Raw genomic sequence first — 22,169 nt, 5'->3', positions numbered from 1 at the left:
CAATTTCCACTATTTGCTTCCTCCGAGATGCATAAAATTAAGAACATTTAGATTTGCCACTTTAACTGAAAACAAATGCGGGAATATTCTTCAAAATTCAGTATTATTTCATTTATCACATGTTTAAGAACATGTATTCAGAGATGAAATATTAAACCTTGTATATATAACTTAAAAGTGAAAATTATATACAAGATAGTGATAAAGGCTGTCGAAACAAAACATTGACAGTAATATATAAATTGAAATCCATTAAAACAACAAATGAGAGACAAACATTAACATGCACGTGACATATACAGAAAAGATATACACTGATTTAGGTAACGGGAATTCTAAGGTTAAAACATCTACAGATAGTTCAATGTAAAAGAAGGTGATGTTAATAATCTATTCCTAAGCACTGATAATAGTCTAAACGAAAAAAAAAACTCTTTCAAGTGAGCCAGTTATGTTAAATGGTAATTCAAACAGTGCTATAGATACATTTGGTTTGACCAATAATGATCCTGATAACAAAAGTCCCGAAAGCAGTAAACGAGGTTAAAAGATCCTTTCAACTTGCAAAATGAAATAAGAAAGAGAAAACATAAAAGTGGTGATGAGTATATTAGCTAAGAAGAAAAACAGAAGCAACAACGGACTATAAAAATCAAAAAGGTCTGTGAAAGAAAATGTCAATTTAGATGTGGACGTTGCTTCACAAGAAGGAAAGAGAGGATACTCACAAACACTTCTGGTGTCTAAATGACAGTCATAAATTTTTTTTTGCAAAAACAACGGAGTGATGTATCAATGTATTAAAAAAAGATGATGCAAAAACGAAATGCACATATGAATATCTCTACATAAAATATGATAAAAAACAGCGTGTGTGTAAAGAATTTTCAAATGTAAATGAAAAGCGTGTTCGAAATTTTTACATGATAGCATCTGAAAAGGAAGATGACAATGAATTCAAAGATATGAGATGCAAATATACAAAAGCAAGAACTTCAGAAACAGACATGAATTTTATTTGTTTTCATATTAAATCGTTTCGAAGAGTGCCCCGCATTACTGTAGAAAATCGACTCAAAGAGAACATCTTTAAGCAGGCTTGTCTGTATCAACAATATAAAAATGCCAAGACAACAGCTTGCATCCGCTAAAAAAAAGCGTGTAGCACCAGTTTTTTACAGGGAATATTATATTGCATTCCATCAGCCGAACAAAGATCTATATGTTTTATGCGAAATAATAAACACAATGAATGAAAATGGAGAGCTTCACGACCAGGAGTTAACTAAGAAATTTGAGACACATCTGGCTGACAAGTTTCTCTCAAAAGCTGAACGTGAAAGGGACAGAATAGACAAAACAACGGCAGTTGTACGAGGGGTGTTCCAATAATAATGTCATTTGCCTTTGTTTTGCTAAACTACAAGTGTTTTCGTCATTTTAAATTTCTCTGGCCCTCAAAATACTCTCCACCTGCCTGAATACACCGTTTGAGTCGCTCAATCCAACTTTGAAAGCAGAGTTCATACTCTTTAATGGGAACACCCATTAGGTACTGATAAACTGCAGACCCAAGGGCATTTCGCTACTTGTATCTCTTTCCAGACAGTTGGAATTTGCGTTTTGGAAACAAGAAAAAGTCACAGGGGGCCAGGTCTGGTGAAAATGGAGGATGCGGAAGGACAATAACTTTTTCTGATGCCATAAACTCGGTCACAAGTCTAGCCTTATGAGCGGGGGCATTATCATGCAAAAGCCGGACGTACCTGAGTCCTTTGCTTGGGCGGCGGCGCTTGTAGCAAGACTTTAATTTTTTCAGAACAACATTTTTGTAGAACTTTGCTGTTACCGTTTTGCCTTTTGGTACCGGGATTTGCATTACTGGTCCCTTATTATCAAAGAAAATCACATACAAAACGTTCTTTACCGTGCGCTTTCGCTTGGCAATACTTGGATGTTTTGCATTTTTAGTGGGCCAAATTCTGTTTGAACATTTCCGCTTTGGCTCAAAATAGTATACCCATGTCTCGTCACCAGTAACGAGGTTGTCGAAAGCTTTTTTGTTATATTCGGGATACATTTTGAGAAGATTTTTAGCATTTGCAACATGGGTTCTCTTCCGTTCGTCTGTTAGCAAATGGGGTATCCATCTTGCATTTAATTTCCTGAGTTGAAGATGTTTCTTTAAAATACCATGAACTCGCTAAAGAAATGTTCGTCAACCGTGCAAAATCCCTCACGGTATATCGGGCATCTTTTTTCAACATATTACTGATTTTTTGTATGTTGCTTTTCGTCGTTGTTGTTGCAGGACGACCTGGACGAGCAGCATCTTTGACTTGCTGCTGACCGGTTTTAAATTTGGCAACCCACTTACAAATAGATCTGTGAGACATTTCACCCTCCCCATAAATGTCGCACACCTCACGATGAATATCCATAGACTTTATGCCCAGTAACGACCGACCTTTTATATAGGCCCTAATTTCAAGCACATTTGTAGCTCTTCTACCAGTCATTTCATGTATAGTGTAATGAATACGCTAAAAAGCAATGTACACTGTATCAATGTTAGTGAAATTGTGAGCGAGATTTTCACCTGTGTAATGCTTCTGTGATTATTCGATCGGCCCGTTGTGGTTTAGAGTACATAGCGCACGATATTCACGAAATAATGCACAAATGACATTATTATTGGAACACACCTCGTATGTTTTTATTTAGAACATGTGATTTCCTTACCAAGAGCGGTTGTCAGCAATTTCTTTTATGAGAACAAATTCTTTCAACTGCAAACTGAACACGTAAAATTTTACCGCACATTCCTAAATTGTCAACATAGCATATAACGCCATTTTGGAATGAAGTTTTAGCCGGTAGGAGTGCAAATGAAATTGTCCTTAAACGATTTATAATCGACTATAATTGTAATGTTTAGGGGCAGAGATTTGAAAACTAAAGTATATTTCCTTGCACCAAATGTGAATAATTTTATTTATTTTTATTTTGTTGGGTTTAACGTCGCACCGACACAATTTTAGGTCATATGGCGACTTTCCAGCTTTAATGGTGGAGGAAGACCCCAGGTGCCCCTCCGTGCACTATTTCATCACGAGCGGGCACCTGGGTAGAACCACCGACCTTCCGTAAGCCAGCTGGATGGCTTCCTCACGTGAAGAATTCTACGCCCCAAATGAGGTTTCGAACCCACATCGATGAGGGGCAAATGGTTTGAAGTCAACGACTCTAACCACTCGGCCACGGAGGCCCCCAAATGTGAATAAAGACTGACAGAACACGTATTTGTAGACATATACTTTTCCCACGGACAGCACATGCAAATCGTTTAAAAGTCCACCATCGCCAGCTATCTTGACTACACCAAGTTGTTATCGTAAAATGGAAGGAATATCAATAGTACACGCTTCGAGCAAAGTATGTTGCAAATTGTAGACGAATACCTCTTTAGGAATTGAAAATTTGAAATTTGCTTTTTGGCTCAAGTTGTTGAAACATAACAATATCCATCAAATGCAAATAGAAACCTAGAAATTATATTGGAATCGAAAGAATTACCATGTTTTTATCTGTTTTCTTATTTAAAAGGGACAATATTACAGTCTAATAACAACCATTAAAATGTATATTTCTAATACGGATCTAACTCTATACAATGTATCTTTTTTGCTCCATTAAGTATATATCAAATAGAATGTTCAAGTCTTGAAAAGTGTATTAAATTTTACTTCAATGCGATTGACTACCTTAAAATGTAATTCATTGTTTACCTTTTTCGAAACGTTTCAAATTTCTTCAGTTATTAGTATGTATCCAAATATGTTTGGGAGATATATTGACTTTGCTCCGTTCACAATACACGGAGTGTCTCCCGGGGTCTTCCTTCAACATTAAAACTTTAACTTTAGCATATGACCTGTAATTGTGTCGGTGCGACGTTAACCCCAGCACAAAAGAACAGACAGTCTGACTGATCATCTTCCCGTCTGTCACAATACGTTTACCGGACTCTGAAACTGCTCTTAGGATTCAAACAGTTCATTGACGGAAGATAATAAAATCTGGAAAGTAGATCCCTCGGAAGCACCGAGAAGAAGGCAAATAGTGAAAATTGCAGACTGTGTTTGATTGAGTCTATTCATGGGCAGTAATGGAAAAAGCAACACTGCCCACGCTCCTAGCACCGGCTTAAGCAGTATTCAATCTTCAAATCTAAATGAGTTGAAATCAATGATCCCAAAGGATCAGAAAATACAACAACACTGAGATGAAGTCGCGGTGACATTTTACGGCCGCCACACAGCACTTAACACCCGCTGTTGTGAAGTAAATTAAATCTGGAAAGTAGATCCCTCGGAAGCACCGAGCAGAAGGCAAATAGTGAAAATTGCAGACTCGGTTTGAACATATAATGTTATATATATGTTGTACATATAAAGTTAGCATTTCACTGTTAAATGCGTTAAGGTCTACATATATCCTTTTTGGAGGACATGTCATGTTAAGTGCAAACAGTACTTTGTTATTGACACTACCATATACTGTTCAAAATCCGGTTATATTTGTGAAATTCTGGGCTGAAGATTTGTGAAATTCTGGGCTGAAGAGGATAGTTTTACTGAAACAGTTTTTAACAGTCTATATTTCCAGGGTAAGGGTAACAATAACGTTAATTTCCTTTGTCTTCACTTGAAGTAAAGATAATATTTTATTAGCAAAACAAATGTTTTCATTTGATATTCTAAAAATGGAGATGAATATAGGTGAATTATTGATTTAAAACGATTTTGATCGTATTAATATAGTATATCAAACTAAACAAATATATTTAAAAGAATCCGCAATTAGAAATGATAAACAAATACCTCAAGCTGCTTCCCTTTTACATTTTTCAAATATTTGACTTTTGTAAACGGTATGCTCTTGAATTTTAAACCTAAGGTTGCCTCTTGGTAATCCAGAAACTGCTTATATTCATTTAAATAAATTTAAACTATTCATTTAAATAAATTTAAACTATTCATTTATATAAATTTAAACCCTGATTCCCGCCAAATGTTTATCAGGACACGATTAGTTAGACTTGCCTGCACACTTCTATACATTTCAACAGTTTCTCAATATGGCTTGGAATGTATCCACTTCTTGAATAGATGAATGCCTAGGGCAACATTGAATATTATGTATTGCTACATGATAGTGGTGACGTGAACTCATACAGAAGTTTACGTAGTAAACTGGAAGCGTGTTTTGATGAACAGGAGCTGCTGCACAATTTCAACAAGCTTGCCAGAGAGATGGTGAGTTGTTGGATGACTATGCAGACCGGCTTTTGACTCTTTCGGCAAAAGCATTTAAGAGTCTGCCAGATTCGCTTGTGACCAGTCAGGTCACAAGTCGTTTCTGTCAGAGCCTACTGGATAAGGAGGCGGGACAGAATGTGTTCATGCTGAGTTCTTTGAGTATCCAACATGCTAAACAAATGGTTTGAAAGTACCAGCAGGGACATTCGGCTTTATACGATAGGCCAAAGCGCGAACCCAAGCGGCGTGAACCAGGCGGTTAAGCACAACAGAGATAGGCCAAAATCTAAAGGTAGGAAAGGGCCTCTCTGGTGTTATGGGTGCGGCAAGGAGGGACATATCCCCAGAGATTGTCCAAAGTCAAGAACCGATCAACAGGATCGGTTAAAATACAAAGGGTCGGACAAGGCTGTGGCACCCCGACCCTAGATAACTAGCACTTGTAATAACCAGGATAATATAGAGGTTGAATCTGATCTTGAGCATGTTGTTATATGCCAGGTAAGGTCGGCCTCTCAGTTTTCCATGGAAATTCAAGTGGGAAATCAACCGGTTAAAGGAATTGTGGACACTGCTGACCAGGTCACTATTATTTCAGACAAGGTCTATAAGTCTTTGCGGCATAAGATCCCTAAGGACAAATAGGTCAAACTTATGACTACAGGGAGGGAGTTATGGATAGCCGGCTACAATGTCGGTCCCGTCCGGTTGAAAATAGGACCGAAATAGTACACTGAGAATGTATATGTTGCCCCAATAGAACAACAGATGTTGTTAGGTTTTGACATTCTTTGAGGTAAAGGCCAATCAATTTTAGACATGCGTAGGGGTAAAATATTCTTTGACGACATGCACATAACTCTTGGTGTTGATAGTATAAACGGTTTTCCTTCAGTGCCCAGAGTTTCTGTTAATTTCAAAGTGATCTGAGATAGGAAGAGCTTATCCAGTGTCTGAAATTATTGAAGTGTGAAAGGAGGATGAAGAGTATAATATAAATCAAATTTCTGACCTGGGTTGGCAACAGGACACTGTTCCTAGGCAGGAGAATGATAGTGCTCTCCCGCCCCACATTCAGCAAATATACTCCGATTCCTGTGAACATTTGAATGAGGAGCAACAGCAGCAGTTGGCTCAGCTTATTGAGTACCAAGATGTGTTTTCTCCAGATGAGTTTGATCTTGGTAATTTTACTGCAATGGAACATGTAATTGAAACGGGTAATGTCGAACCAATTAAGCAACACATGAGGCGCACGCCTGTGTGTTTTACTGATGCGTTTGAGGCCCATCTCAATAAAATGTTAAAGGCAGGGGTTATCAAGGAGTCAATATCTGACTGAGCTTCCGCTCCAGTACTTATCCGGAAGCGGGACGTGACAGTTCGTTGGTGTATTGACTATAGGGCCTTGAATGAAAAATCTAAGAAAGATTTGTTTCTCTTGCTCTTAGTGGATGACTGTTTAGACACTCTGTCAGGGAATGTATGATTTTTAAAGCTTGATGCTAACTCTGCCTACTGGCAGGTTCCCAACAGGAAAGAAGACCGGAAAAAGACTGCTTTCATAACGAAATACAGTCTTTTTGAGCATGTGCGAATGGGATTCGGTCTGTGTGGAGCACCAGCCATATATGCGCGAGTTATGAATTTAGTCTTCAGAGGCCTAACCTGGAAAGCGGTGTTAGCCTTTCTGGACGATATAGTAGTGCTTGGCAAGAGTTTCAGAGACCATATCGTTAATCTGAGAGACGCCTTGCAGTGGTTTCGCACATACGAGTTGAAACTGAAGCCTAAGAAATGTATCTGTTTTCAGAAAGATATAGAATTCTCAGGAAGAAATGTTAGTGGCAATAGCTTAGCTATGTCTAAGACTGACGTTGAAGTAGTCCAACAGTGGCCTGTTCCAACATGTGCAAAGCAAACTACCATAAAGGCTTTGTTAAATAACTTTTCGATGTTAGCTGAACTTCTGTATGCTGTGAAAGGCAAAGGTCAGTTTGTATGGCGAGAAGAGCAGGCTAAAGCTTTTGAAGCTTTGAAAGAGGCTCTGACGCAGCCATCTGCCTGCTTAGCTCAGTAGGTAAGAGCGTTGGTCTACGGATCGCGGGGTCGCGAGTTCGATCCTCGGGCGGGGCGTATGTTCTCCGTGACTATTTGATAAACGACATTGTGTCTAAAACCATTAGTCCTCCACCTCTGATTCATGTGGGGAAGTTGGGAGTTACTTGCGAAGAACAGGTTTGTAAGGTACAGAATCCAGGAACACTGGTAGGTTAACTGCCCGCCGTTATACGACTGAAATACTGTTGGAAAACGGTGTAAAATCCAAAGCAAACAAACAAACCGCCTGTGTTGGCCTTTCTAACCGAATCTGACAAATTCATCCTGGACACGGATGCCTCTAATAATTTTATTTGTAGCAGAATGATTTCAGGTCCAGGATGGCATTGAATATGGTTGTTATGCTCTTACGAAAGAGCAGAACAAATATTGTGTCACCAGAAAGGAGCTGCTTGCTGTAGTTAGATTTACCAGGCAGTTCAAACACTATTTACTTGGCAGACCGTTTATTCTACGGACTGACCACTCGTGTTTAAGGTAATAAATGGGGTTCCGAGAGCCTCAATGTCATTTGGCGAGATGGCTAAAGGAGCTATCTCACTATAATATGGTACTGCAGCACAGGGCAGGTCGTGAGCATGGTAATGCTGACTCTTTGTTTAGAGTGCCGGCTGAGGAGGAGCATTGCGAAGAGTACCATGCTGGACACGACCGGAGCAGTTACCTTGTGGCGGGTGCAAATATTGTAAGAAGGCTCATGAAAGTTGGGAAAACTTTTATGAAGAAAACGACGCAGTGCCGTTGGTAAATAAGGGTAACCCAGACAATACCTCCCTGGGTGGCCATCACGTAACATCTGGGAAGCCTGGGACAAACAAGGGCATGGGTACGACTGTCTACGTGTATCAAGACGGGACCTCCACTAATATTAAAGTGAGAGTTGCAAGCCAGCCCTTGCAAAAAAAGTCTCAGATGCAGAATGCATTTCAGAGAAAGGTAGCCTACCAGATGAAGTAATTTTAACTGGCATGGATGTAGACCACTCTGGGGGAGTCAGTCCCATTGTGGTAGATATGTTCAGGGATGCTGTAGAACACATTCCCTGGGAGGTGTCTGAGCACAGCCGAGGAACTGAAGTTACAATTGTTTTTTTTTACCAATTTGACTTAGCCCCTGGACTGGCACGAAACAGTTCGGACGGTTCCGGATCTGTTCTATCTCGTAACCAATTCAAAACAAACAGCAATTCCCCATCCTGTTTCTGAGCATCTCTCAAATCTACTACAGATAACCCCAAACTACACATCCTAGTTTTATCCCTCAGAGGTCCTTGTTCTGGTACCGAGATCGAACTTCTTCTGTTAGATGGTGTTTTATACCAGAATGACTCAGGACAAGATTATAATCGTGTTGTTATGCCAGAAAGTCTGGAAGAGGAAGCTATAGCACTCAGTCATAGACTTCCATATTCGGGGCATCTGGGAGTGAAACGCACTAAAGAGAGGGTTAAGAAGAAATTTGTCTGGTATGGGCTAGGCAGAGATGTTCGACAGTATGTGCCGCAATGTGAAACCTGTAATCAAAATAAAAAAGCAGATCGGCAAGGAAAGTGACGATTGTCTGAGTAGTTCGCCCATGGAAAGAGTGCATATTGATTTCCTAGGTCCCTTACCTAAAACTCCAGGTGCAATGAGTATGTGCTTATGTTGGTGGACCAGTTCACCAAATGGGTGGGATGTATGTCTTAGGGTAAAATAGTGACACCTGTAAATCCTTAATGTTTTAGTTGTTTTATTTTATATTTATACAAAATGGTTTGCTTCATTTTGCATGTTAAATGTCGGGACGCCATTTTCGAAGCAGGGGGAGTATGTCGTAGGGTAAAAATAGTGACATTTGTAAATCCTTAATGTTTTAGTTGTTTTATTTCATTTTCCCCATTAATGTAATGTCTGGTGTTCTGTACTTTTACCAAAATCCTCCAATATTTATATATAGTCTAAGGGAAGTAAATCGTCGCCTCCTTTACTAATTTTACTAATATTTATGCATGTGACTTATTCCAACCAATCACGATCTGGTCACTTATAAATGGTCAATGTTTTGAAAACGTTTATTCTGTGACACTGTGCAAATAAAACCAAAGATCGTTCGATTTATTCTACATATATTCAGGTAATTAACATTTATATACTTTGTAATCATATTTCTTGATGTAACTTAAATTCTGTATTGATATTTCATGTATTTAATGAATTATTACGAGTTATAAATTACTGTGCCGAGAGCCGTCAGTTACGCGCCACCACACCTATTGTAATGCTCGTGTGTTTACCTTTGAAAGCTGTCATCTGTCAAATGATGTTTGTTTTGTTTTGTTTTTTTATATTTACTATTTGTTGTTTTATATTTTTAGAGTACATTTATATGATAGTAATCATCTCACCATAGATCATTATTATTAAACCCATAATTTAACATTAAAAATTCTTTGTTATCCGACCCACCCCCTCATACAGCCATGTAGACAATTCATCTGCAACTAAAATATTTGAGCTAGTTAGGAGCGAGAGAAGAAGGGTGATATGTATACCACTCCCTAGGTAGTCCGCAGAGGTTACTGCACGGGCAGCTGTGGACGGTGTCTTTACAAGGTTTGGAGTGCCCTTTGAGATATTTTCAGATCAGGGCAGGACTTTGAATCGAAACAGTTTACGGAGGTCTGTAAAATTCTTGAAATACACAAAGCAAGGACTACTATAGACCATCAGCCTACTGTTTTGGTAGTAAACCATGATAGACAAAAACAGTGTAAGGACAGGGCAGTGCCCCGGTGGATTAAGCACTGGGAGCAACATCCAGGTTACATAACTGCTGCTAAGGGCAGCGACCAAGTCTACTGCTTATGTGGAAAGCCATGGCAGGGTAGATTTATGATCCAGTTTGTTTTCTGTAAAGGGTGGTTCCATGGGCCCTGTATGAACATAACCGCTTCTGATGCACTAGACATAATTCAGCACAAAGGTCCAAGTAGGTGACCGAACAGGTTTGAAATCATGTTGGACCAGGTCCGTGAAGCCAAAAGTAGGCATAGGTATAGCTGATTAAGAGATCTGGCAAGGGAGTTAGACGTTCTACAGTGTCACTCCCGTGGATGGATTTTCCAGAATGTGAGCCGTTAGGGGTCAATTCGTAAATCCATGCGGCAGGATGCCCCACGTGGACAAAGTAGGGACATCTGATTAGGGACAGATCTGGCTATTGAACGGACTGGTGAGAACCTCGAGTTGCTTCCTCTAGCAAAGCAACAGTTGCTTGTTAAAGGACAGGCCGACAGCGAGTCAGAATCAGTTTCCTCTGGAACTGCCGAAAAGTTGTTGAGAGGTAACAGCCGAACACTACCCTCAGGCAGTGGGAAGCCGGTTAGTCTGGTTAGAGTAAGGCCCAGCACAGTGCTTCTGGAACAGGGCAGGTTCCACAAGGTCCTGATTTTAGAACGTATAGTCCGGAAGAGTGGGCACCAAGACCTTCTGTTGGGCAAGGCAAGCCTCAGCTAGTCATTACTGTGTCGGGTAAGGTGAAGCAGCCTGCTTGTAAGGGGAAAGGGTCCCATGTTAAAGGCCGTTTTGTTCAGCATTCGCTGAGTGGAGAAACTCTTATAAAGAAGCCCAAGCTGTCTTTTAAGTTGCCCGAAGCTTTTGATAGTTACTGCCACCTTGACATGACTATGAAGGAGTGGGGGATGACTAAATCATCTCTGAAGAAGATGAGTAATCTGAACCAGCTAGAGTCTCATGAGGTTCACCTCGTGGGAATTGTTGTTGTTTTTGTGACCCTGAGACTTACCCTACACAGGAGGGTATTAAATCATGTTCTGAGCAGGGTGTCGTACCGATCGTTGGACTCCATCACCGGAAGGTGCTCACCGAGAAAGTTTTCAGTACGCTGGCGGAAGTTCTCGAATTTCCGGAATTAGCAGGATTTGGGGAGATCGGTCTTGCTCGAACTGAACCTGCTAAAAAATTGACCGAAAAGCTCCGCATAGTTGAGCAAGTCCGGAGCATGTGCTTGTTATTCATTGCAGAAGTTTGACAAACCTTTCAAGTGAGTTTTTGTTAACTATGTTTTATTTGTTAGAGCCATCCCTCAGTCAAGAAGCAGCTGATTCATCTTCACTGCTTTACAGGGTCTCTGGATATGTTACAGAAATGGTTAGAGGTGTTCCCTAACACTTATGTTGGGTTCACAATTATGGTCTATAAGTTTAATGACTATCTCGACATGCTTCGGAAACTAGAGTCTTCCCGTTTGCTCACTGAAGACGGATGCTCCTTATTTCAGCCCGCCACGCTGTAAAAAGTACAATCCCTATATGATTGGATAAGTTGCATCCAGAGTAGCTGAGGACAGAGGCAAATCTTGGGATGACCTCCTCAAGTTGGCAAGTGCTAATGCACAAAGACGGTACATTGAGAAGCTACCCCAAGTCTCAATGTTCGGTGATGAGTCCGCTTAAGTCATAGGGGCTAGCCCCATTGCACTATGGATGTGAAGATCCATGGTCACCGGTAGTTGTGGTATTGTGACTGAAAAGCCACAATACTAGTACTGGTTTTATCCAGGAATCTCTCATATTATTGAGAGTAAGAGACGATGGTTAACTCCCATGGTCTTTGGCTACCTCCTTCTATAGGACGGACAGGAGTGTAGTGCCTGTCCGGTCTAGTTCGGTCTACGTGAGGATAGCCCTACCGGAAGCCGAAAAGAGTGATTTCCTGTGGAGCCTTCCAGCCGGTAAGACGTACGTCCATTACAACCTCTACAATCCAGAATCTGTCTGTATCACATCTAGATACAACATTATCATTCATCTAAAGTTATTGGTAAGTGGTATTGGGCTACTTTGATTTATCACCAATTACAATAGAAGACATTAGGCAGTAATTAACACTAAGTAATGCATTATGATTGGATACTTTACTCAAATGCTATTTGAAATATGAAATGGCATGTTAAGAAAATCCACAAGTGCAAGTCTGCGTTCGCGCGTGAACCCGCCCGCTTAGCTCAGTAGGTAGAGCGTCGGTCTACGGATCGTTGGGTCGCGAGTTCGATCCTCGGGCGGGCGTATGTTCTCCGTGACTATTTGATAAACGACATTGTGTCTGCAATCATTAGTCCTCCACCTCTGATAATTCATGTGGGGAAGTTGGCAGTTACTTGCGGAGAACAGGTTTGTACTGGTACAGAATCCAGGAACACTGGTTAGGTTAACTGCCCGCCGTTGAAATACTGTTGAAAAACGGCGTTAAACCCAACACAAACAAACAAACAAAGCGTTCGCGCGTGCATATGCAAGAATGTATGTTACTATTACAAATCAGAGACTGTTAAGAAACCATGGGTTCACCGCATTATAAAACACTGTAATCTTCCTACGGGTATTGTTCTTTGAATTTGTATCAGCCATACAAATAAGACATATAACAAAATTACTTCATTTCTTGCACATATGCACTGTATTACTTGCATCGTTGTTTTATGCACATGATATTATGTTCTATAGTTACGATATATTTTGATACTGATGCAGATGTTAAGAATCTTGACAGAGCCTGTGTTATTATTACAGTTCAAACAATAATTGATAAACCTAATACCGTGATGATCGAAAAGCTGAGATCAAGTAGATACTGTTTTGCAATAATAATCTTCGGATAAAATGTGTGAACTAGAAAGAGAGAGCGGCAGTTTACGAGTGCGTATGCACCTGTTGACATGCCTGGCAGGGAAGTATGTATTCAGTTATATCCTCCTGCATAATATTCGGTGAATCAACTGTAATGTACCAGTCAAAGTAATGATTAAACGATAAAACATGCTTTTATTATTTTTTTATGTATTAATATCAATGATATTTGTGCATAGTTTACCCAAATTCTTTTACATAATGACCTTCCTTAAAATTATTGTAAGATCAAAAATATAGCATTTGCACAAAGCACTAGCTTCCAACTGAAGTTTCTTTGCGACATTCGAGGTTATTTTTAATGTACTTATTCAAAAGAAGTTATAATACATTAAAAAAAGCATGTAACAAGATACCTTGTTGTCCAATTATAATTTTCCATGCCCCTATCCTTAAAGAGAATCTTCTTGTGTGAAATGTATTATTATACAACGGATCAATGTTATGAAGTATTTCCTGTCGTGGACTTCGAATACCATACCTGTAAACAAACACAACAAATAGAAGCACAATTTGTGATAATATATCATATACTTGTAATCTAATATATATTAAAATGCTATTAAAACGTTAGTTGCATGTCTTTATCCATCAATATGCATGTGTCAAACTTTTGCTCACTTGATGGTTTTCCATTGGTCGTATCCGTCTAACTGTTTTATGTCTTTCAAATCACCACCAGCCAGACTGAGGAGCGTAGGAAACCAGTCAGTAACATGCATGAGCTCATTTGAAATATAGCCATTCCTTTTGTTGCCTATGAGTGAGCTGTGAACAAATCCAACAGCACGTATCCCACCTTCCCATAATGTACTTTTTGTTCCTTTAAGCGGCATGTTACTTCCTCCAACGTTTGGGTTTCCACCATTGTCTGTAAGAGCAAACAAACTAGCAAGCAGTGTGCAAGTGTAATATTCAAATTATAAGCAATTAAAAGCGTAAATTAAACAGGATAATCTACATTCAAAGAAAGAAGCAACCTATGCAGATTTCAACATTGAAAAAGTGATGACACAGCGGCTCAGCACATGTACATTGTTCAACAAACTGACACAGATATAACAAAGAAGTAACAAACAAACACAAAACATGAATGAGAAATGCACACAGTAGGGTACCGCCTAGTAACGGTCATTGACAAAAACACTACTTGGAGTTTAAACTAGTTAACTGGCACCAAGCCGAACTCTTTTAACCCTAACATTTTCCTATATAATCAGAAAGTGTAAATGAAATTACTTCCCGCCAAGTATATCCCTGACGCTAGGAAAAATACCATATGAACATATTCTAAAACACAAAATATGCTAATGTAAAGATACATAAATTAACAAGAAACGTGGTAATTCCATGAAAACTAGATTTTTCAATTACATCAGGCAAACAGGTTATTTTAGGTTTTGGATCCATAAAAGAGTACCTCCTGTTTGAAAAGTATTCAATTACTACCATAAATCTACCCTGACTGCCATTTTCAGGGGAGGAGGGGGGTGGGGTGGTGACGTAGGTTCAAGTCCCACTGGGACCAATTTTTTCATATTTTCTTTTTTTCTAACAAGTTTTTACTTCTTTCAAGACTAATTATGGATGTATTGTACAAAAGTGGAAATTTTTCATTTTATAAGCGATTTCTTGCTGTTCAAAGTGAATTTACCTCTGAATCAGGATGGATAGAGTTAGACAACTTTAAAAAATACTGAGTTACGTTCGGTAAAGGTTCTCTTATTTTGCCTAGGTACGTTCGGTAAAGGTTCTCTTATTTTGCCTTTATTCTTAAGATTACATATTGTGGAATAAATGCAGGTAGGTTATACTTCTGCTCCAAGGTTATTTTTGAATAAAGTGAGCAAAATTTAAAACAGACCTACAGGATTCGACCTTAATTTTTCAATGTTGGAGTTAGAATTCTGTCTCATTAAATGTTTATTTGGGGCACCCTTGAAAAAATAATTTTTTACATCTTTATTCTGTGTTTATAATTATTTAACAATAGTTGGATGTTTCTTTTATCAAAATTAATGCTGGAATGAATTCTCTGCAAACGTTTTAGATAGTGGCCATCAAATTAAAATTTGTCTCTACTTGAACTTGAGGAAATACCATAAATTATACAAAATTTACTAAAAACGGCACGGTAAAAGTTGTTTAAAATTTGCAACACAGTGTAAAACATGGTCAACCTTAAGAATATATCAAGCAAATGCCATTTCTTGAACATTACTATTAGGGGTCCAATACCTTAAAAAGATAATATGCTATTATACAGATATTTTTATTATAACTATGACCATATTTTCATATCATTAGATACCCGATGGAATTAGAATGACCCTTTTGTCACCAAGAGTAAAATGAAAAAAAAATGAATTTGTGAGATTTTAACCGATACCGTTCCATAAAATTGGCATACAGATCTATGTATTATTTCAAATATGACCCGGTATCTCTACTTTTAGCTACAATAACATTGATCCTGATCAAAGTGATTTCAGATACAGTCCCGAATTTTTGTGTTTATAAAAGTTGTCTACACAAGTATATATTGACAATAAGTGTACCAAAACTAAAAATATTGAGTGGAAGCCATTTTCTATTTTAGTAACAGTCATTCAAACCTATTGTTTTTCAGCTAAGCTTGCTGTATAAAACGTGTGTTGGCAGTATGTAAGTCCAAATTGAAATCATAATGTGGAAAACACATATTTAATGATCTTACTGATAAATCTATTTGTAGTTACTGTGACCTTGACCATGACCTTTTTATCACAAAGAAGGAAAAAAAGAGAAAAAAGTCTTTGTAAAATAAAACTTTTATACATTCTGACTGCATTGGTCTTGACTCTGATTATCTAGTCTGGTAAAATCTGGACGGAGCTTGTGATCGGTATCTCATGATAAACCGTTAGCTGACCGATCACAAGTATGGCACACGGCAATAACTTTCTTCTTAATCAGCATTTAGTTTACAGGTGATCAGCACATGAGCTGAGGTTTAGTTTTGTATTTCAGTTGAATCTGACTAGTTTAAATCATACACCAAAAAATCAGAAAGGTCTGAATTTCCCTACGTCTTCAATTATAATCATGTAAAAGCTATAATTCCTAAATGAAAACATTTCAAATAATCTACATATTGGTTACATTAATATATTTGTATAAACTATTTAGCAATGCATTAAGTATTTTTGCATAGGTTCGCTCTTTGTAATCCCACATACCATGGTCATTACATCCACAGAAACATTCGATTTATCTCCACAAGTATTATCCTTAGAAGTCAGCACTGCAGAAATAAGATCCTTTTGTATGTCATAAGTCATAGTTACTTTATCCACGGGAACTCAGTTCTTTTATACCACAAGTTGCAGCCATTTTATTTGCAGAAGTATCATTATTTTAGCCCAGAGATAGCAGAAGTTCTGCACATGTCCTGTCTATTTTACTCGCAAAAATCAGATGTTTATCCCCGAAAAGCAGTTTATCTGTCTGCAGTACGTATGTCTGTAAACCCTAAAGTGATGACTATTTTATCCACAGAAATTTATCCCAATGTTTATGCAGAATTTATGTCCTTTGAAGGTAGACAGGTCATCGCTAAACCCCTACATGCCTTCTTTTATTCTTATCTGTTACAAGGAATTTAACTGTGTGCAGTATCCACGCTAGATGAGCAGACTAGTATTTCTGAATATGGTGAAAATATGAGAGCATTCGACAGTAAGACCTGAATGTACTTTGACATTTTAATCTTGCAGCTTTAACTGGTGGAGGAAAACTACAGGTGTCCAGATATATTTTAGTGTGGATGGGAATTTGAGTAGCACCACCAACCTTTTGCCAGTGATCAAAGTGGGATTAAAAGTCACAGTGGTAAGGACCCTGTGGTTGTTAGTCAGTAAACATAACAATTCAAGAGAAGAGATCTTGCATAAATTATAGCTATAGTTGACGCAGAAATGTGTGTTGGACCTCTCAATATTATGCCAAACAATGATCACTATGATCACTAGTCCCTTAACATTATTAAGAAGCATGAGATCTAGAATATGGATAATGGAACGGCACCAGGGATCTTTCATTAAAAAGGAATGATAACATCTGCTTTTAGTGAAGACTACAAATGAACTGGTATTATCAACACGTACTGACATAAGTTGCTGCAATATTGATTCATATAAAGACGACAATTTCCTCGGAATTTGTATTGCTTCTCACCTCACAGCATAGGCACTTCAGCCCGCAGTGTGGAAACTGAAGGTTGTACCCACAAGTACAATATGTACAGCCTTGCATCCAACGAGTAATCTTCCACACAAATACCCTCTTATGTCCTTATGTCCGTCCGTCCGCATTAAGCTTAAGCTTTAGAAACAAAACATATTCTTGTATTCAGTTCTATTGAAAATAGTTTCTTAAAGGTATGAATATCCAACATAAACCCCGTTCAAACAAAGCCTTTTCAAAACGCAATTCACAGCACCAAGACGTGCACATGCACTTACACGCTCGCACACGCATGTACACACACAACAGAACATATGACAAAATAAAGAAATAGACGAATACATTTGGGCACCGCCTATGGACAGTCAGTAACAAAAACACAATTTTGGAATTTGCACGGATTTACTAAACATTATCCACGTATCCATGTATAAATACAGAATAACAGGCTGCTGTCTTTTGATATCAATGTTATCAGGTCGAGGCTGATATGGGCTGGAAGGGGTGAGGAAACTCATACAAACTGCCTAGAAAAACACATGTCTTCTCTTAACAGTTTTCTGAAGCAAAAAAAATATATTTTAGGGATTTGAAAATTAATCCGCCCCTGAAACTCTGAACGAAACAATACGGCAGACATACTGAAGTCTATTCCTACAATGTTTTTGACTTTCTGATATTCTTGTAAAAAAATAACAATGAAATAATTTCTTACCTGCGTAAAAATAAAAAATCATCATAATCTTGAATAAACCAGAACATGCTTTATTTCCATATTATACAACATACTACATGTCCAAAGCGCTGAAAATTTCACTTCAAGTTTCAGACTTTAAAGTTTTTAAAATCATTAAATTTACACTGATCCACGAAATATACTTAGCTGATTCAAGAATAATAAGTAACACAAACACTTTTGCTGATACTTAATGAAACGTGCATGCCTTAAATAAGGCATAAATTAAGAATAAGTGTATTATACATTGTCAAGTGTATTGTAAACCTTTCCAAGAAATGATCCATGTAAACATTGTGATGTCACGTTTCACAATGACGTCATTCAGTGCTATTGTCTGTGTGATAAAATTGGAGACAACCATATTAAAGGAAATTTGTTGAGATTACAAAATATATTTAGAAAAATAGTTGTTCAACATTGAAACTGGACTCTGTAATAAAATTCAGTCTGGAAGGAAACTGATGTAAAAACTAGTCCGACAATATGGGAGGAGTTTAATTTTGATATCAGGTCAATGACCTGAAAACAAAATAAAATATCAGGCAAGTGATATCAGGCACTTTGCATAGTAGGTGCATGATAAATATGTATATATTACCTGTTGTAAAGATAAGCAATGTGTTGTCCCACAATCCACGATCCTTCATAATATCCACTATTTCACCGATGGACTCATCCATACATGACACCATTCCTGTAACAATTTAGAAAATTAGCAATTGCATTCACACGGCTTAACACACACACACACACACACACACACACACACACACACACACACATCCGAAATATATCAAAATTGCGAAATCAACATATAATAATTCTCTTTGTGAATATTTCCTTATGACCGTGGATTTAAGATGGACATTGTAGTTAATCATGTTTAAATCTTTCCGACATTAATGGAGTTTGGTTGGATTTTACGTCGCACCGACACATGATAGGTGATATGGCGACTTTCCAGCTTTTAATGTGGAGGAAGACCCCAGGTGCCCCTCCGTGCATTATTTCTAACGAGCGGGCACCTGGGTAGAACCACCGACCTTCCGTAAGCCAGCTGGATGGCTTCCTCACGTAATGGAGATTGGGATGATATCCAGGCTTACTAATATTTTACAGATTAGAAATTAAAACGTGTTTTATGGATTGAATTCCTGCCATTTCTTTTTTAATTCAATTGACAAAATTTAGTTAATGTTCATTTTTGGGTACATATTTTCCTAACCTGTGACATCCTAAACTTTTTTAAAAAACTAATGTTTACACTTGTGCCTTTAAATCATTTAATTAAAGTAGTAGCACACTGATTAATCCATATATATTGGTAACAACCGATTACTTATTCTAATAATGATTATATCAGGGTAGCAGTTGGTGATGTGTAATGTCGTCAGTACCATGTTGCAATATAGTGCGATTAGATTATTATCAAAAAATGATTTGCATTCTGCACATTTTGATGCTACGTTAAGTTTATGAAATATAAATAGCTCTAAATGTTAAGATAAAGTAATTAAGTTTACCTGCATAATGCCTCCTGTTTGTGTCCTTTATATGACTGTACTGTTTTACGTATTTTTCTGGAACTTGCAAAGGAGCATGGACCGCTTGGAATGATATGTAGATGAACATCGGCTATGACAGGATATTTTGTATTTTAATGAAACGTATCAACAAATATCTAAAATAGTTACTTGTCCAGTGCCTAAATCCGGACACTTTTGGTGGTTTTATGACGATAACTTTGCATTTCGGAACTGTATCATATTTCAAATATATAATTTTAGGTTCTTTATAAATCTCTATGCAAAACAACAAAATCGTATTGCTGATTTTATCATAAAAAAGTCATCCGAAGTGGGCCAGTTAAAGCTGTCAAAATAGACCTTCAGAGTGCTTAAATATCACTGCGAAAAAAAAAGAGTTAATATACGGGAGTGTACGGGATCCCGTATATTACCCGTATACGGGAAGAAATACGGGAAAACTAAAATACGGGCGTGTATGGGGCTTGTATATTTAAAAGTCCGTATACTTATAAAATACGGATTTCCGTATACTATGAAATAAGGAATTCTTAGTATACGATACCCCGTATAACTGGAAATTCTAAAAAAGGTTATTCAGATCGTATACAACACTGTATATTTCCGTATATGTCTGGTGTACGGGAATACATAAATCCGTATATTACGAAAATACGAGACGTATCTTTCCCGTATATGTTTCATATACAACCCCGTATATTTCCCGTATATTCTGGATATACGGGATATGTATAGTTTGTATATTTCGAAAATACAGGGATTAAAGTTCCCGTATATTCTTCGTATACAATTCCGTATATTTTCCGTATATTCCGGAAATACGGGATTTAAATAATTTGTATATGTCGAAAATACGGGACTTATATGTCCCGTATACGCTTGGTATACAACTCAGTATTATTCCCGTTTATGCCAGAAATACGGGATTTAAATAGTTTGTATATTTAAAAAATACGGGACTTACATTTCCCGTATATTCTTTGTATACAACTCCGTATATTTCCCGTATATTCTGGATATACGGGATATGTATAGTTTGTATATTTCGAAAATACAGGGATTAAATTTCCCGTTTATTCTTCGTATACAACTCCGTATATTTCCCGTATATGCCGGAAATACGGATTTAAATAATTTGTATATTTCGAAAATACGGGATGTATATGTCCTGTATATGCTTGGTATAAAACTCCGTATTATTCCCGTATATGTCAAAAATACGGGATTTAAATAATTTGTATATTTTGAAAATACGGGACTTACATTTCCCGTATATTCTTTGTATTCAACTCCGTATATTTTCCGTATATTCTGGATATACGGTATATGTATAGTTTGTATATTTCATAAAAATACAGGGATTAAATTTCCCGTATATTCTTCGTATACAACTCCGTATATTTCCCGTATATGCCGGAAATACGGGATTCAAATAATTTGTATATTTCGAAAATACCGGACGTATATGTCCGTATATGCTTGGTATACATCTCCGTATATTTCCCGTATATGCCGGAAATACGGGATTTAAATAATTTATATATTTCAAAAATACGGGATGCAATCAATATGTGTAGTGAAAATGATATTCTCCGGCCATTTCAAAGGTCTAACGTTTTGCATGTTTTCAAACTTGTAGGTGTATGTAGAATGGATGCCAATATTGAAAGAAAGAAATGTTTAACACTAATATGACATGAACTGAAAAAAAAAAAAGCATTCACGGATCAAAACAGGTATAAAATCAAACATGAATGAACCCATCATTTCATCTAGTGCTTCCCGATTTATTTTAATATTTAATCTAAATAGCCGATTGAGAAAAGAAAAAGATCAATTCATCCCTATTTACGAGGGATGTTCGAAATGAATTGCTTATTTCTATCTGGAGACTTCAAATTTCAAGTTAGCCCAAAAGGGCTCATTTCATGCCCTCGAAGTACTCCCTATGGCTAGAAATGTGAAGTTTCAGCCGATGTATCCACTTCTTGAAGGCGTCACGGTACGCTGATTTGGGCAGGTGATAAGGTACTGATGAATGGCAGATCCAAGTGCCTGTCGGGACTGGTATTTCCGCCCAGCAAGGAATGATTTCAATTTCGGAAACAAAAAGAAATCACATGGGGCAAGGTCTGGGGAATACGGGGGGTGAGGCAAAACAGTTACTTTTTCTTTTTTCAAAAACGCCGTAACTATTGCGGAGGTATGAGCGGGGGCATTGTCATGTAGAAGACGGACATGTTTAAAACCAGTGGCAGGGCGTCGTTTCTGATAATACTTTTTCTGTTTCTTCAGTACTACGTCTTTGTAGTACTTTCCGGTGATGCTTTTGCCCTTTTTCACCGGCACTTTTATGGCGACTCCTTCACCAGAGAAGAAGATTGCATACAAAACCTTCTTTGCACTCAAAGAACGTTTGGCAATTATTGGGCGTTTGCTGTGTTTAGTGGCCCAGATCTTATTGTTAACCTTTCTGACGAGCTCAAAATAATGGACCCAGGTTTTATCACCTGTGACGACATTGGCAA

At 37.8% G+C, this 22,169-nt stretch overlaps 1 protein-coding gene across 3 annotated transcripts in view; it reads right to left on the bottom strand.

Annotated features, from left to right (window-relative positions):
* The window catches only part of LOC123543335 (arylsulfatase J-like), a 65,172-nt gene that overhangs the window by 5,040 nt on the left and 37,963 nt on the right, over positions 1-22,169 (bottom strand). The window contains exons 2-6 of one of the 3 annotated variants that reach the window (XM_053548845.1): positions 19,618-19,729; positions 18,693-18,788; positions 13,753-14,002; positions 13,488-13,612; positions 729-743 (exon numbers count right to left, since the gene is read on the bottom strand). In XM_053548845.1, coding sequence (XP_053404820.1) covers positions 729-743; positions 13,488-13,612; positions 13,753-14,002; positions 18,693-18,788; positions 19,618-19,729 — 598 coding nt within the window. Of the gene's footprint in view, positions 1-728; positions 744-12,398; positions 13,221-13,487; positions 13,613-13,752; positions 14,003-18,692; positions 18,789-19,617; positions 19,730-22,169 lie in introns of those variants that run through there. The other 2 variants (XM_053548848.1, XM_053548846.1) reach the window with 2 other exon arrangements.

Source organism: Mercenaria mercenaria, chromosome 7 (assembly GCF_021730395.1).
Source record: "Mercenaria mercenaria strain notata chromosome 7, MADL_Memer_1, whole genome shotgun sequence".
NCBI lineage: Eukaryota > Metazoa > Mollusca > Bivalvia > Venerida > Veneridae > Mercenaria > Mercenaria mercenaria.
The sequence above is the reverse complement of the archived record's forward strand: the minus strand, read 5'-3'. Positions and strand labels throughout refer to the sequence as shown.